Source organism: Castor canadensis, chromosome 3 (assembly GCF_047511655.1).
Source record: "Castor canadensis chromosome 3, mCasCan1.hap1v2, whole genome shotgun sequence".
Classification (NCBI taxonomy): domain Eukaryota; kingdom Metazoa; phylum Chordata; class Mammalia; order Rodentia; family Castoridae; genus Castor; species Castor canadensis.
Genome location: NC_133388.1, coordinates 15,743,550 through 15,759,868, shown reverse-complemented (window position 1 = coordinate 15,759,868; position 16,319 = coordinate 15,743,550). Strand labels below are relative to the sequence as shown.

Sequence of the window (16,319 nt, the reverse complement as noted above, 5' to 3'; positions counted from 1 at the left end):
TGAAAAAAAAATTTAATTTATTTAAAATACAGTTTCCCACAAATCTTATGTCACATGGTAGTGTCTCAGGCCCAGTCAACACTTTGTTACTTTTACACTTATAAAACGAATATAGGATCTTTAACATCAAGACTAAGATAACTTAACTTTGTAACTTTGTAAATTTTGTAAATTCATGAATTAAATTTTTTTCTGCTCTAGGAAATTAATATTTTCTCTTAATTAGTAAAAAAATGCATCATTTTTTGTGGTGCTGGGGATCAAACCCAAAGCCTTATGCATGCTAGCAAGGGCCGTATCACTGAGCTATAGCCCCACCCTCTCCCAAATGCATCTTTTAGGCTGAGCTTTAGTGGCTCATGCCTGTACTCCTAGCTACTCAGGAGGCAGAGATCAGGAGAATCACAGTTTGAGGCTAACCTCAGGCAAAAAGTTCATGATACCCCATCTCAACCAATAGCTGAGTATAGCAGCATGCACTTGTTATCCCAGCTATGCAGGAGGCTGAGATCATGAGGCTCGTGGTTCCAGGCCAGCCTGGGCAAAAAGTTGCCAAGACCCCATCTCAATAGAAAAAAGATGGGCATGGTGGCAGGCACTTGTCATCCCAGTTATGGCAGGAAGTATAAATAGGAGGACTGCAGCCCACACCAGTGTGGGTAAAAAAGGTGATATTTCAGAAGTAACCAGAGCAAAAAGGGCTAGAGGCATGGCTCAAGTGATAGAGCACCTGCCTTGCAAGCATGAAGCCTTGAGTTCTTACTTCAATATTGCTAAAAATTATAAAAGTGTCTTTCTTACTCATGGATTCAATCAGTTTTAGAACATTCTTAGGAAAAAATTGTGGAAGAATATGCATCATAGAGAAAAATAGTACTCTGTGCCACTGTGTATTCCATAAAGAAAAATCTGCAAAACAAAGTGTGTGGAAGTGGAAAACTGTGTTCCTCTTGCATATATTATAATGGTTCAGTCAAGCATCAGAAATAACAATGCTCCAATAGTTTGCTCATCCCGTTAGGAGTAAATCTTTGAAATTATAATTCATCTGTGATTTGGAAAGTCTCTAGTAGAGTAGTTCTAATTCAATTTGTAATCAATATTTGGATCTATTTGTAACTATGATTTCCTTTTTGTTACTAATGGACCCTAATGGTGGTTTATAGATTCTTACAAATCTCACTCTGAAGATTCTTGGCCTGGGACTCAGAAGTAGTGGGTTGTGGCCTTTCTCTGTGCCTATTCTTTTAGGAAGTCCTTGAGTATAATTGTACTTGTTTTGTTCCTTTCCTTTGTGGGTATGAAAACTCCACCAGGTTGGTGGATACTGGGATAAATCCTGTAGCACAGTGACTCAGTTGAAGGAAGGTCTCAACCGGATCCTCTGCTTGATTCCCTACAATGTGATCAATCAATCTGTGTGGGAGTGTATTATGCCGGAATGGCTGGAGGCCATCAGAACAGAAGTCCCAGATAATCAGTTAAAGGAATTCAGGGAAGTATTAAGGTGGGTAAGTAGTTTGATAAAGTCACTGTAATTATAATGATACCTAACATTTATTGAGTATGTAGCGTATGTCAGGTACTCTCCTAAGCATTTTAGATAATCTCCTTTACTTCCAAACAACCTAATGGAGAAATCTGAAGCTCTAAAATGAAATATCTGCTATAAATTGAGTTGAGATCATTTGGAATTGTTCAGAAAAGACTTTGTTCTTGTGGAGTAATATTGTTTGCTTATTTTAAATGTAAATTGGTAGAATTTGTTAGGAAAGTACAAAGGGAAATTTTTAGATGTTGGGGAGCAATTCCAATTCCTTAGAACTCCAATTCCTTCTGTAAAACTTAATAAGAATATGAACACTAATGTTATGAATTATTTACAGCCGTTCTAATGATGTAAACTGTTTTCTTAAAGTAGAATGAAGCATGCCAATAACAGTTCATAACACAAACTAATCTAAAGGATCTGGCTCTCCAAATGGGATATAGTTAAAAATACTTTGGTAAAATCAGTAGACCCTAGTATATGCCCTTGGTCATTTACTTTTGTTGCTCTGCTTTCCAGCAAGATGTTTGACATCGAGCTCTGTCCTCTACCCTTTTCAATGGAAGAGATGTTTGGCTTTATTAGCTGTCGGTTTACAGGATACCCCTCCTCTGTGCAGGAACAAGCTTTACTATGGCTTCATGTAAGTGAATAATGCTTACGATCATTTTGGACAATAGTTCTTAGCCTCTGAACTTCAGATCCCTAGGTAAAGAGATGGGAAGCTTTTGCAGAGTCCAAAAATCTGTATGTTTGTGAAGGATTGTTGTAGACTAACATCAAAAATGTGTAGATAAATGATCTCACATATATGTAGTTAATAAATATAAATTGTGCAAGAGTAGTTCCTATTCATGATGCCCTTTGGCTTTTATATATTACTAGCTGTCTGGAATTCTGAGACATGTCCTTTACTTGGCAAGTTGAGAACTACTGATTTAGGGAATGGTTCATGCTGTGTTCCCTTAGCCTGGAGTGACTTCCTTACTGTCTTTATTAGTGAGCTCCAACTTACTCTTTAAAGTCCAACTCAAAAATTGTCTCCTCTGAAGTTTTCTGCTGCTTCATACCCCAGTCTTCTCAAGATCATTATTCTTTCCCCCAGTATCCACACAGGTTCTCTGTGAATTTTGTTCTTTCTGTCTAATAGTTTTGTTTGTTTTTCTCTCTGCTTACAAACTCTTCAAGTTCAGGGACCAGGTCTTATTTTTCACCCTTGCCTCCTATTGTCTGGAATATTGTATTTAGTGAATGTTCAATAAAAATTTGTGAAATTGAATACCTCACAAAAAGTTTGGGCAGTTTTAGAAATTGAAGAAGATTCAATGTTTAAATTAACCATGGGTTCAGATACATTGTTGGGTTTTTTTTTTCCAGTTCATTTTTGTTTTTATGGTTCTGAGGATCAAACCCAAAGCATTCTGCATTCTAGGCAATCCCTGTGTCATGCAGGATTGTGATTCCTTCAAGTTGTGAAGAGGTCTTTCTGGGTTCTAAACTAAGGAACAATATTTTTTGCAATTGACAGAAAATAAAGGGACCATTTTTTTTTCTTAAAAAGTCACCTTTGGCATCCAGAATTTTAGCTTTTGATCCTTAAATACATCTCCAAGAAATAATTCTTATTTTAGGAAAACCAGTCTTTCTACAGATGGCAGATGTTGCCTCAGTATGTAGTTACCCACCTCATAAACTGTGTTAGCTGGGGGTAAATGTGCAGGGCTGTCTCCACCAGAGCTAGGGCAGTTATAGCACACAGGTTCCATGGACTGGACTGTGATTCGGCTTTGCTGTGTTGTGGAAATATTTACTGAGCCCCTGTGTGCCACATACTGTAATAGGTACTGGGATAAAAATGGGATAAGAAATGGTTCTTTGCTGGTACTTCCTTCTTCAAGCAACTCAAGTGAGAAGGATAGTATCAGATAATTAAATATCACAAAAGGTGGTAATTGCTTTAATAAGGTATGAATAAAGTCTAAGACAGGACTTCCTTTCCTGGAGAAAGGAGACATTGACTTCCAGAAAATGCATTATAGATAAGATGACTGAATTTGGCTCAGATGGACACGGGCCTATACCAGAGAACAAGACTGGACGGGGCATTCAGATCAGAGTGGGGATGGACTGGCGGAAGAGTGCTGACAGATTATACTTGTCTACAAGAAAGGCATCAGCTAAGGCACTAGCAGTGTGTGTATAGAGGAGGGAGCAGCATCAACAGAGACTTAGACGGTGAAGCAGGTCCTGTCTGGGGTTGGTACCAGTGGGAGAGGGGAGGATATAAGGAAAAGTTGTAGAATGGTGACTGTAGTAGAAATATTATGTACTCACGTATGTAAATGGAAAAACGAGATCTATTGAAACTATTCCAGGAAAGGGGAGAGGAAGGATAAAGGAGAATGATGGAGAGTGTAAATTCAACTATGATATATTGTAAGAACTTTTGTAAATGTCACAATGTACTCCCAGTACAACAATAATATGATAATTTAAAAAAGAAGAAACTTAGAAGTTTTAATGGAAAGAGCATGGTGACTTATTGGCTGTTGAGGTAGGGAAATGAAAAGTTCAAAGACAACTTTGATTTTCGTAGTGCAAAAGCTTGAGGATGATTGTGCTGATGTGTAGATTAAGCATCCTTATGTTTTATCTGCTTTAGGAAAAAAATGTTAAATGTAGTTTTCTGAGTTTTAAAGTTTACATGTTTCTTTTGGGGGGGATATGTGCCTTTTCTCCCCAGGTATTATCGGAGTTAGATATCATGGTTCCACTTCAACTCTTAATAAGTATGTTTTCTGATGGAGTTAATTCTGTCAAAGAACTGGCAAATCAAAGAAAATCAAGAGTCAGTGAACTGGCAGGGAACCTTGCAGCTCGAAGGGTAATTATTGCCATGAATGTTCTTGTTTTATTTGTTAAGATATTGAAAATCATTGTCAGTTATACCAGGCCTAAGAGTAGCATGATAATAAATCTCACTGGAACTCTACTCCTTTATTTATCTAAGATAGGTTTGGTATAGTCTGTAATCAGTAAGTTACTGCATTTTTATATTCTTTTCATTGTTTTTGAAGTTTAACTCTCTTAAAATGGATTAAAGGAAAAAGAGTTGCTTTTTGGATTAAATCACCCCTTTTGGGAAGGGATGTATCCTGGTGAATAAGAATTCTCTACTGGCTACTGGCAGATCATTGTTTCTTTGAGAGTGAGAAGTTTGGATGATTATTTATGTTTTGTTGTGTTTTGAGAATACAAAATTAACTGGTGGAGATTACAAGTGATACTGTTACTATGAACCAACTGAGCTCATTTTATTGCTCCTTTGTACCCTGGTGAAAGAGAAAAGTATGTAAAAACTGTTGAAAAGTTTTGATAAAATTTCTATGGAGGACCTGAAGGAGTTTCTGTTAATGTCGGAACATTCTCAGACCATGAGCAGTTTTGGAGAAGTTGACTCTTACCTGAGGATTGGCAAGGACTCTCCCCAGGTCAAGCTTCTCCATAGAATGTTTCTGTAGCCATTCTACTCAACATCTAGGGATCAGAAAGTCTAACATGGTCATGGGATCATAGTTTGTATTCAGTGCTTTTTTTTTGAATCATTACTTCTGCCTGGTAGAAACAAACTGCCAACCACTTAATTTTCTTTCTTTCTCTCTCTCTTTCTTCTATAACCTTTAAGATGGCATTACTTTCTGTAGCACTTTATTCTGTACAAAGTGTTCACAGTAAATGATATCACAGAATTGTGTGAGGCACTTAGGGATGAGCTCATTATCATCACTTACAAATATTTAATCTTATATTCAGCAAAGTTGCTTCTTATAGCTAACACTATAAATATTCATGGATTCTGATTCTTAATGGGATACTCTTCTTCTTTGCCTAAAAATGCTGTTTTTTGGAGCTTTCTGGCTAATAGCAATGTCTTTATGAGAGAAAATATTATTTGAGAGTGATACACAGAAAATGTCATTCAGGGACCTGCTATAGAATCTATCCCGGATAGTTAAAATGAAGAGGCTTTAATGTAGATTCTTCCTGTAGAGTTATGGAAAAGGTTGAAGAGGGAATAAGGGCTAATGAGGCACCCATAGTTCAGTAGGTCACTACTATAGTTGTAGGGCTGACGGAACAAGGAAGAGAGCTGCTGATTGAGTGCTGGAGTATGAGGAAGGGCTGGCTAGAGAAGCTGTAGAGTGATGGAGACATTCTCAGAGATGTAGCACTAAAGCAGGTAGGGGGTGCCCCACCAGCTTCAGATCTTCTGCCAGTGTGTTCCATTGACTGAACCCAACTGGATGCCAGGCAGCCTAGAAGCTAGAGGAGACTCAGTCTGCAGCATCATTGGGTATAAAGTAGGATAGAGAGGGTAGTGAGGGCCTAGCTTGGCTTGGGTGGCTTGGATGGGGAAATGGAGAATAACAAATATAAATAAGTTTGACATATGTTGTTTCTTCATGACCGTTTAGTCACTATAATGCCAGAGGCCATTATTCTTTAGTCATATCAATCTGAGATTCTGTGCTTATGATTCTAAAAATTATCGTATAGTATTTTCCTTCTGTAATTTCTCATTTTTTAGATTCTGGTTTTCAGTAGATTTAGACAATCTCATTTAGTCTAGCTTAATTGGAAATATTCTATAGGATGAAAAAATACAATATCAGATGCCTTCATTCTTCAGGAAGCTGTTTCAGTCCTCAACAAGTAGTCTGAATATTTGGATGGTTTTATTTCTTATTTTTATATTTTGAGAGGATCAATGGTATTTGGAGGTACTAATGGCATTGGGTAATGTCAAAGGAAATCAGTGTGACAGTTGGAAATATCTTCTATAGAGTCTTGAAATATTTTATACAGCCATGTTAGCTTCTATGAGTTCATTTATACATGTTGACATTCTTTCTTTTAGGTGAGTGTTGCCTCTGATCCTGGTCGACGAGCTCAGCACAATATGCTAAGTCCATTTCATAGTCCTTTCCAGAGTCCGTTTCGGAGTCCTATACGTAGTCCATTTCGTAGCCCTTTCAAGAATTTTGGACACCCAGGAGGAAGGACTATTGACTTTGATTGTGAAGATGATGAAATGAATCTAAATTGTTTCATCCTCATGTTTGATCTTCTCCTGAAGCAGGTAGCTGAAGCATGAACTTCCTTTAGTTCAGAGGTGAAGAATAAGGCATTGTGCAGTGATTCTATGAGTTGGCATCTTCACACTTACTTACTGAAATGATGTGACATCACTCCAAACATTTTACAAATCCCTTTGGGAACTTCCTAAAGAGTATGACAACTACTTGTGTGAATATTGCAATGATGTTGACATATGAGAATAGATTTGAATTTGAATTTTAGAAGCACCTTAGCGTTATTACAATTGATTTTGTTCATTCTATTGAATGAACCAGCTTGATAATACTATTGATGGGAATATCAGAGTACAATTCTGTAGTGATGGGGTTAATTTGAATGTTTTCATAAATTGCCTTTTGAAGGTAACTTTTAAAGATAAGTTTAAAAGGCCTTGCTTAGGAGAATATTTCTCTGTAATTTTTGATTTTGAAATATTTTCAGATTTGCAGAAAAGTTGTAAGAATAGTACAGAGAACTCCTAAACACTCTTTCCTCAAATTCTTCAGATGTTAGCATTTATCACATTTACTTCTCTCTCTCTCTTTATGTGTGTGCATGATGGGGTGTCCATTTATTCCTAAATATTTCAAAATATTCTACTATAAAACAATGACATTCTCTTACCTAATCACAGTATTTTACCAATATAAGGAAATACTGTTATCTTAGAGACATTATTTGTTTTTAATAATATTAATATAATAATACTTTCACTTATATAGCAAAAGCAAAAAAAAAAAACCTCTTTTGATCCAGGATCTCTCACTATAGTATTTGTCCTATTTTCTTAGTCTTTAATCCACAGGACAGTCCCTCATTCTTTGTTTATCATTCACATTCTTGCCTTTTTTTTTTTTCTAGTGGGACTGGGGTTTGAATTCAGGACTTTGCACTTGCAAAGCAGGCTCTCAACCACTTGATCCATACCAGCCACATCTCTAGTCCATTTTTCTCTAGTTATTTTTGGAGATGAGGTCTCATGAACTATTTGCCTGGGCTGGTCTTGAACCTTGATCCTTCCCATCTCAGCCTCCCAAGTAGGTAGGATTACAGGCATGAGCCACTGGTGCCTGAGACTCATCCTTGAGACTTTTGAAGATTACAGTCCAGTTATTTTGTAAACTGTATTTCAATTTGAGTTTGTCATGTTTCCTTATGAATTAATTTCAGCCAAACATTTTAGCAGGAAGATGACAGATGTGATGTTATGTCCTCTGTAGTATACAATATCAGAAGGCATAAGATAAAATAATGTTCCCTAACTTTGGTCACTTGGTTAATGTGATTCCTGCCAAGTTTCTTTACTATAAAGTACCACAGTCAACCCTCTGTACTTCTAGATTCTACATTCACAATTTCAATGATATCCAATAACAAAGTTTATTTGAAAAAAACTAATTGTATCTGTTCTGAACAAGTTCTTCTTATTCTTTAAACAGCACAGTATAGCAACTATTTATATAACATTTACTTTGTATTAGGTATTTTAAGTAATCTAGGTATGATTTAAAGTATATGGGAGGATATGCATAGGTTATTTGCAAATACTATGACATTTTATATAAGAGACTTGAGCATCCATGAATTTTGGGGATCTGTGGGTGGTTCTGGAGTTACATATACTGGGGGATGATTACATTTTACCTTTTTTAATTAATATGTTTACTTGTGGGGAAATACTTAAGACTACGAGATTTTCTGTTTCTTATCAGACTTTCATCCACTAGTTTTAGTGTTGCTGGAATGATTCATGCCTGAATGAATTATTACTATGATGACTGCCAAATGATAATTTTCTAATTACATCATTTCTTTTAAATTTATTTGCTGATATTTACGTATTTATTCATTTGGTTATTCTTCCATGTACCCATGGATTCTTATTTTATCCAGTGGATTATAATCCATTACTATGATTATTTATTTTGTTGTTCATATTTTCCATACATGGCCAGCAAAAATCTCTTCAGGCTGATTCCTTTGTTCTTTTGACATGTGCACATCTTTCTCCTTCTTCCCTCTCTCCCTCTCTCCCTCCTTCCCTTTCTTCCTGCTTTCCTTCCTCCCTCCCTCCCTTTTTCCCTCCTTCCTTCCTCTTCCTCTCCTTCTTCTCTTCTCCCTTTCTCTCTTTCTCTTCCTCCCTTCCTTCCTGTCTCTTTTCTTTCTTTTTGTGGTGCTGGGGATGGAACCCAGGGCCTTGTGCTAGGCAAGTGCTCTACCACTGAGCTATATCCACATCCCTCCACATCTTTCTTTGAACATTTTCTTAATTTCTAGCATGACAAGATGTTCAAGACTCATATTTTTGCTAGCTCCAGCCCTTTAATCAGCCATTTATCCAAGGAGCCCTGGAGTTCCTTTTAATGGATAATGGTATTTACAAACAAAGATCTTGATAATAGGTGAAGAGTAGCATTTTTAAAATGGGTTATATCTCATAAAGTGGTAATGAATTTAAAAATAACTCTGTTGAATGTTACATATGATTTAAAAAATAATTCCTGTTACTTTGGCTTGTATTGATATTCTTTTTAGAAGAGTCTATGGAAGGCAATGTGTATTCATGGGCTTGAAGCCTATATTGCTTTAAATAATCTAATATTGCTGTCAGTAAAAATTGTCTTCAAGTAGTGTACCAATGAAATATTGGATAAAAGGACCAAACTCTTTCTTTTCTCTTTTTTGTGTGTGTGTCCTTTTTCCAATTTCTTTCAGATGGAGTTACAAGATGATGGAATTACAATGGGTTTAGAGCACAGCTTGTCAAAAGACATTATTTCTATTATAAACAATGTCTTCCAGGCCCCCTGGGGGGGCTCCCATACCTGCCAGAAGGATGAAAAGGCAGTTGAATGTAACTTATGTCAGTCTAGCATCCTCTGCTATCAGCTTGCTTGTGAACTCCTGGAGAGACTAGCTCCCAAAGAAGAAAGCCGACTGGTGGTAAGCAATTGCAGAAATGAGATGACTCATATATAGTATTAATAAAGACTGTAATATCTGGTGTAATGGGGTCTTTCTCCAGTGTTATCTTATTCTCCATGCTGGATTACAGGTGAGAATGTGTTAAACTTTTCCTGTTGTTTCTGCTAACTCAGGCTCCTGGAAAAGGGATATGAAATGGACCCACACTGCAGAATTCTATTAAGTGGCTTGAGTTAGAGTTGTAGCAATACTATTCATATAGTTTTCATGAATACAAAGCATTTCTGATATTCTCGAAAGTTTTTTTATTACTAAGTTATTTTATAAAATTTAAATAATAATAGTATAAAAGGATGTACAACTATATGTTAAAAAAAGTAGATTGTATATGAATGCTGTTCCAAGGTTACTTCAGCTTGTAAATTCATTGATTTCAGCAGCAATCAAAAAAAACTTTATTCCTTTTATGGGTTACTTTCATATTCTGTTTTCCAAGAAAATTTTCTAAAGAGGGAACAACTAATATAAAGTAACTTTAACTACCCTGTTCATTAGCTATTTTCTGAATAGACCATGATTTTTAAAATCTAAGGCATACGTACACTATATACATAATATACATAATACCAGAATACCCTCATGCTTTCAGAAGTAGAAGAACCTGAATTATTTTAGCAACTACTTTTCATCTTCTCTTTTTCTTCCTTTTCTCTAATGTTTCTCTAGGGTTGAAAGTGACTTCTTGAAAAAAATAATTTTTGAAGCATAGCATAAAAGTAATAAAGTCTTTTTAAAGTTTAGTTTCATTTAACTTGTTAGTCCTAACTGTCTCAAAAATTACATCCCTGTAGTACGTCTTTTAACATAGTCATCAGGTACTTACTGTAAAACAGTCACATCCTCCTTATCTCCCCACTACCCAGCCTCTGGTAACCACCATCCTGCTCTCTATCACAAGGAGTTCTCATGTTTTAGATTCCATATATGAGTGAGAAAAGCTATACTTGGCTTTCCGTTCCTCACTTATCTCAAATACCACAATATCCTCCAGGATCATCCATGTGTAATTTGTCGATACATAAAAACATTTAATATTAAAACCTGCCAAACCAGTTACAGTAACATATGGTAAAAAATTACAGTCAAGAATCTTAGGATAGAGATGTAGAACATATTAGCTGAGCATCCATGAAGCCCTGGGTTTGATCCCCAGCACTGCAAAAAAAAAAAAAAAATCTGGAAGTCTAATTAGGAAAATGCGTAAGTAAATGAAAAACTGTAAGACAAGCCAGGTGTGATGGTGGTACACTTCAGTAATCCCAGCACTTGGGAGGCTGAAGCAGGAGAGGCTTGAGTTTAAGGCCAGCCTGGGGTACATAGTGAGACCCTGTCTCAAAACCAAACAAACAAAACAAAAAAACCCAAACTAACCAAAACAAAGTAAAACAATAACCAACCAACCAAATAAATAAATCAGAAACCCCATAAGACAGTATGATTAACATTATGATCAAGGTAGCTGTGGGAGTTCAGAGAAGAGACAATGAATCTTGCTTAAGTGTGTGATGGGGTTAAGGAAAGTCTTCTTGGGGGAGATGAGACTTGAGCTTATACTTAAGGACAAGTGGAGGTGATAAAAGGAAGATGGTAGAACTTTTCAGATCTAGATAACTATTGCCTAAATGATATACACCCATTAATCCTATGAATAGATTAATCCTTTCATCAGAGCAGAGCCAAAATCACTTAATCACCTCTTATACCTCTTAGTAGTTCACAGTGGGAAGTAAGTTCACATGAGTTTTGGAGGGGACAAACCATTTTGAACCACAGCAGATGCCTTATGTATCCAAGTGGAGATCATTGAATCATTGAGTTGAATTGAATTGATCATTGAATCATTGAATCAATCATCATTGAATATGTGGACCTGATTCTTAAGAGAAAGACTGGAAAAAGACACATGCTTGCAGTCATGTGCATATTGTAGTAGAGTGTGTGGAGTGAGAAGGGAAGAGAACTAGAGCTGTAATTCTGGGGAGTACCAACTCTTAAGAGAGGGAAAGGGAGACCAGAAATAAATTGAGAAGAAGCCAAAGACCCAAGAGAAAAACTGAGGGAGAGCAATAATAGAAACCAAGGTAAGAGATAGGTTAGGAAAAGAGGGAATAGTCAATCATGTCAAATTTTGAACATTGGAAAAAGACTGAGAAGTGCCCAGGGGTTCTAAAATCTTTGCGTCCTTGGGGATAGTGATAACCAGGAACTGAACACAGACTCTAGTAGTTTTCAGTTGAAGAACAGAATCAGCTGAGGAAGTGTCCACATGAATATAGACTTCTGTTTCAAGGAGGGGATGGGAAGGGGTGAGGAGCCTGGATGGAGTTGTCCTGAGCTCTCTTTGCCCTGTTTTTAACAGGCTGGGGTGTGTGTGTGTGTGAGTTTTGACATCATCCCATGAAACAGGAGGAATAGGCATAAATGTGGAGAAATTGAGCTACCAAAACAATCTTTCATGTCCATAATGCTTTTGACATTTTGTTATGTGCTTAAATTTTGAAGATGAAGCTAAAAAGATTTAATTTTCCTTTTAAAATTTTCTTGAGGGGGAGGTACTGGGGTTTGAACTTAGGGCTTTGCACTTGCTAGGTGGGCTCTGTACCACTTTGAGTCCCTCCTCTTTCAAATCTGATGGAGAGAAACAATAAAAGAGGACTGACAGTCCACTGTGTGTACTAGCACTTTAGTTGTTTCATCTTTCTCCTGGGTCAAGTGGAGGACATGCGAATTGGGTGAGGACATGAAGAAGGGGCTAGCAGAAGGCTTAGGCTAGTTTGCAAAACAGGTAATACCAGTCCCTGCCACCATGGAGGGCAGTACCAGAAATATGAGTTATTGAGTGTATGTAGAAGATTCAATATGCAGCAGGCAACTTTCGACTGTATCAAATTATATGAAACTCAAGTTTATAATTTTATTTGGTGTCTGGTTTATGAGTAGCCTAGGAATAGAGCCAACCTCATAAAACTATAAAGTTGGCAAAGATAGCTTTTAGAGCTCTGTCAGATACTGTGCTAGTACTGGTTTCTTTGTTTCTCATGTCCTCCTTTATCTCGTCAATCCTTGTCTTGTCTTGCTTTGAGCTGGCTGTCAAATAATTCTTGAAAAGACGTGTACTGGTTTAAGTATTATCTTTGAGGATACTTTCAATAGAAGATATTTGAATATGAAACCTGAAAGAAAAAAATAGAAGAATAACCAGAAGATATTATAAATGGTAGCCATACCTAATACTTAAAAAAAAATTTCCTCTCATTTTTGCAACTTGCCTTACATAAATAAATAGAACATATTGCACAAAAATAGAAATATGTATAAATATATTCACATTGTTGTAGAATCAATCTCCATGGTCTTTTCATCCTGCAAAACTGAAACTCTTAACTATTAAACAACAATTTCCCAAATCCCTTTCTTCCCAATCCCTGCCAACCATCATTCTACTTTCTTTTTTATGAGTTTGGCTATGGTAGATACCTTATATAAGTAAAATCATATAGTATTTATCTTTTTGTGACTGGCTTATTTCACTTAGAGTAATGTCCTTAAGTTTCTTCCAAGTCATAGCATGGTCAGAATCTCTTTCCTTTTAAGGACTGAATAATATACCATTGTATGGATAGATATTTTAGTGATCCATTTGTCTGTCGAAATACATTGGGCTTTTTAATCTCTTTCTCTCTCTTCTCTCTCTCTATGTTATAATACTGGGGTTGAACTCAGGGCCTCTTGCTTGCTAGGTGGGCACTTTACCACTTGAGCCATGACCCTAGCCCTTTGCCTTACTTTTCTCTCTTTAACTGACATTATAGTAATTTCTTGCTCCTAAAACATTGACTTGCTCAACCAGCATTTACATTTGAATATATCTCTGTGAGCCCCTTATTCCCTACTAAATAAGTTTTGTTACTGAACGAAATGTGCATGAGTGGGAGTCCCTTAGTAAGTGGGCTACTGATCTTCAGGATAACACAGAGGTGGGAAAGCATTCTAGGAAGATATGACAACGTTTTTGCTATTTTTCCAGATTTATTTCAAGTGAAAGCAAATGTTTCAGCAACAACTGATACAGATCTCTCAATGCCAAGGAAATAAGCTTAGGTTCTTCTGAGGCATGGTGCCTTTGCCCTCTGGCTCAGCACAGTGCTGGACAGAACATGTCACGATACACCTTTGTTGACCTTAGTCAAACTGTTGTTTTACAGCCCTCAAGGACTGCTCATCTGGCTGCTTGTTTTGTTTCAGGAGCCCACAGACAGCCTTGAGGATAGCCTCCTTTCTTCCAGACCAGAGTTCATTATAGGTCCTGAAGGAGAGGAGGAAGAGAATCCAGCACCCAAGCATGGAGAGAATCCAGGCAATCGCAGTGTGCCTTCAGAACATGCTGGTAGGTGAACGTGACTTTTGGGGAGTATGTAGTATGTACTTTACAGTTTACACAGTGCCCAGTGTTCAGATTCTTGGTTTCTTAGATTAGTTCAGGTGCAGCTTCCTTATGCAAATGAACCTTTTGCCACTGGATTATGAAGTGAACAGATTCTTTGTGGCTCCAATTGAACACAATTCCCTGAGAATCTTTCTGACAGCAGGAGCTTATTATCAGTAAAACTCAATTGTTTACTTACTGTAGAAAGCTGATGTTATCCCTATACTATGCATTGTGTTCGCCATGCAAAAGTAGCTGTGAACAGAGACTGAACAGCAAGATGGAGGGTGCTGACAATCTCAACAGCCATGCAGAGCATGTGGTCAAAGCAGAGTGTTTTTGGGTTGAGGCAACAGAACTTGTATCCATGCAGCTTCTGCATCCTCAGGGTTTTGGCCAGGACCCTGGACAGGTGTACCTTGCATAGCTGTGCTTGAAGGCTGGTTGGTTCTTCTAGTTGGGGAAAAGGACAGCTTTATTTTTATTTTTACTTTATTTACTCCTGTGTGCATACAATATTTGGGTTATTTCTCCTCCCTTCCCCCAACCCCTGCCTTACCCCTCCCCCGTCCCCTCCCTCTCCCCCCACCCCCTTGCTACCAGGCAGAAACTATTTTGCCCTTATCTCTAATTTTGTTGAAGAGAGAGTATAAGCAATAATAGGAAGGAACAAGGGTTTTTGCTGGTTGAGATAAGGATAGCTATACAGGGTGTTGACTCTCATTGATTTCCTGTGCATGGGTGTTACCTTTTAGGTTAATTCTTCTTGATCTAACCTTTTCTGTAGTTCCGGGTCCCTTCTCCTATTGGCCTCAGTTGCTTTAAAGTATCTGCTTTAGTTTCTCTGCATTGAGGGCAACAAATGCTATCTAGTTTTTTAGGTGTCTTACCTATCCTCACACCTCCCTTGTGTGCTCTCGCTTTATCATGTGATCAAAGTCCAATCCCCTTGTTGTGTTTGCCCTTGATCTAATGTCTACATATGAGGGAGAATATGTGATTTTTGGTCTTTTGGGCCAGGCTAACCTCACTCAGAATGATGTTCTCCAATTCCATCCATTTACCAGCGAATGATAACATTTCATTCTTCTTCATGGCTGCATAAAATTCCATTGTTTATAAATACCACATTTTCTTAATCCATTCGTCAGTAGTGGGACATCTTGGCTGTTTCCATAACTTGGCTATTGTGAATAGTGCTGCAATAAACATGGGTGTGCAGGTGCCTCTGGAGTAACCTGTGTCAGTCTTTTGGGTATAGCCCCAAGAGTGGTATTGCTGGATCATAAGGTAGATCAATGTTTAGTTTTTTAAGTAGCCTCCAAACTTTTTTCCAGAGTGGTTGTACTAGTTTACATTTCTACCAGCAGTGTAAGAGGGTTCCTTTTTCCCCGCATCCTCGCCAACACCTGTTGTTAGTGGTATTGCTAATGATGGCTATTCTAACTGGTGAGATGGAATCTTAGTGTGGTTTTAATTTGCATTTCCTTTATTGCTAGAGATGGTGAGCATTTTTTCATGTGTTTTTTGGCCATTTGAATTTCTTCTTTTGAGAAAGTTCTGTTTAGTTCACTTGCCCATTTCTTTATTGGTTCATTAATTTTGGAAGAATTTAGTTTTTTGAGTTTCCTATATATTCTGGTTATCAGTCCTTTGTCTGATGTGTAGCTGGCAAATATTTTCTCCCACTCTGTGGGTATTCTCTTCAGTTTAGAGACCATTTCTTTTGTTGAGCAGAAGCTTTTTAGTTTTATGAAGTCCCATTTATCTATGTTATCTCTTAGTTGCTGTGCTGCTGGGGTTCCATTGGGAAAGGTCTTAACTATACCTACTAATTCCAGAGTATTTCCTACTCTTTCTTGTATCAACTTTAGAGTTTTGGGTCTGATATTAAGATCCTTGATCCATTTTGAGTAAATATTGGTATAGGGTGATATACATGGATCTAGTTTCAGTTTTTTGCAGACTGCTAACCAGTTTTCCCAGCAGTTTTTGTTGAAGAGGCTGCTATTTCTCCATCGTATATTTTTAGCTCCTTTGTCAAAGACAAGTTGGTTATAGTTGTGTGGCTTCATATCTGGGTCCTCTATTCTGTTCCACTGGTCTTCACATCTGTTTTTGTGCCAGTACCATGCTGTTTTTATCATTATTGCTTTGTAATATAATTTGAAGTCGGGTATTGTGATATCTCCAGCATTGTTCTTTTGACTGAGTATTGCC

At 37.3% G+C, this 16,319-nt stretch overlaps 1 protein-coding gene across 30 annotated transcripts in view; it reads left to right on the top strand.

Moving 5' to 3' along the window:
* Unc79 (unc-79 homolog, NALCN channel complex subunit) overlaps nt 1-16,319 on the top strand; it is a 261,091-nt gene that overhangs the window by 134,102 nt on the left and 110,670 nt on the right. For all 30 annotated transcript variants that reach the window (XM_074067276.1, XM_074067275.1, XM_074067270.1 and 27 more), the window contains 6 exons: nt 1,317-1,507; nt 2,069-2,192; nt 4,293-4,433; nt 6,468-6,689; nt 9,404-9,631; nt 13,919-14,060. In XM_074067276.1, the coding sequence (XP_073923377.1) occupies nt 1,317-1,507; nt 2,069-2,192; nt 4,293-4,433; nt 6,468-6,689; nt 9,404-9,631; nt 13,919-14,060 (1,048 nt within the window). The remainder of the gene's footprint in view (nt 1-1,316; nt 1,508-2,068; nt 2,193-4,292; nt 4,434-6,467; nt 6,690-9,403; nt 9,632-13,918; nt 14,061-16,319) is intronic.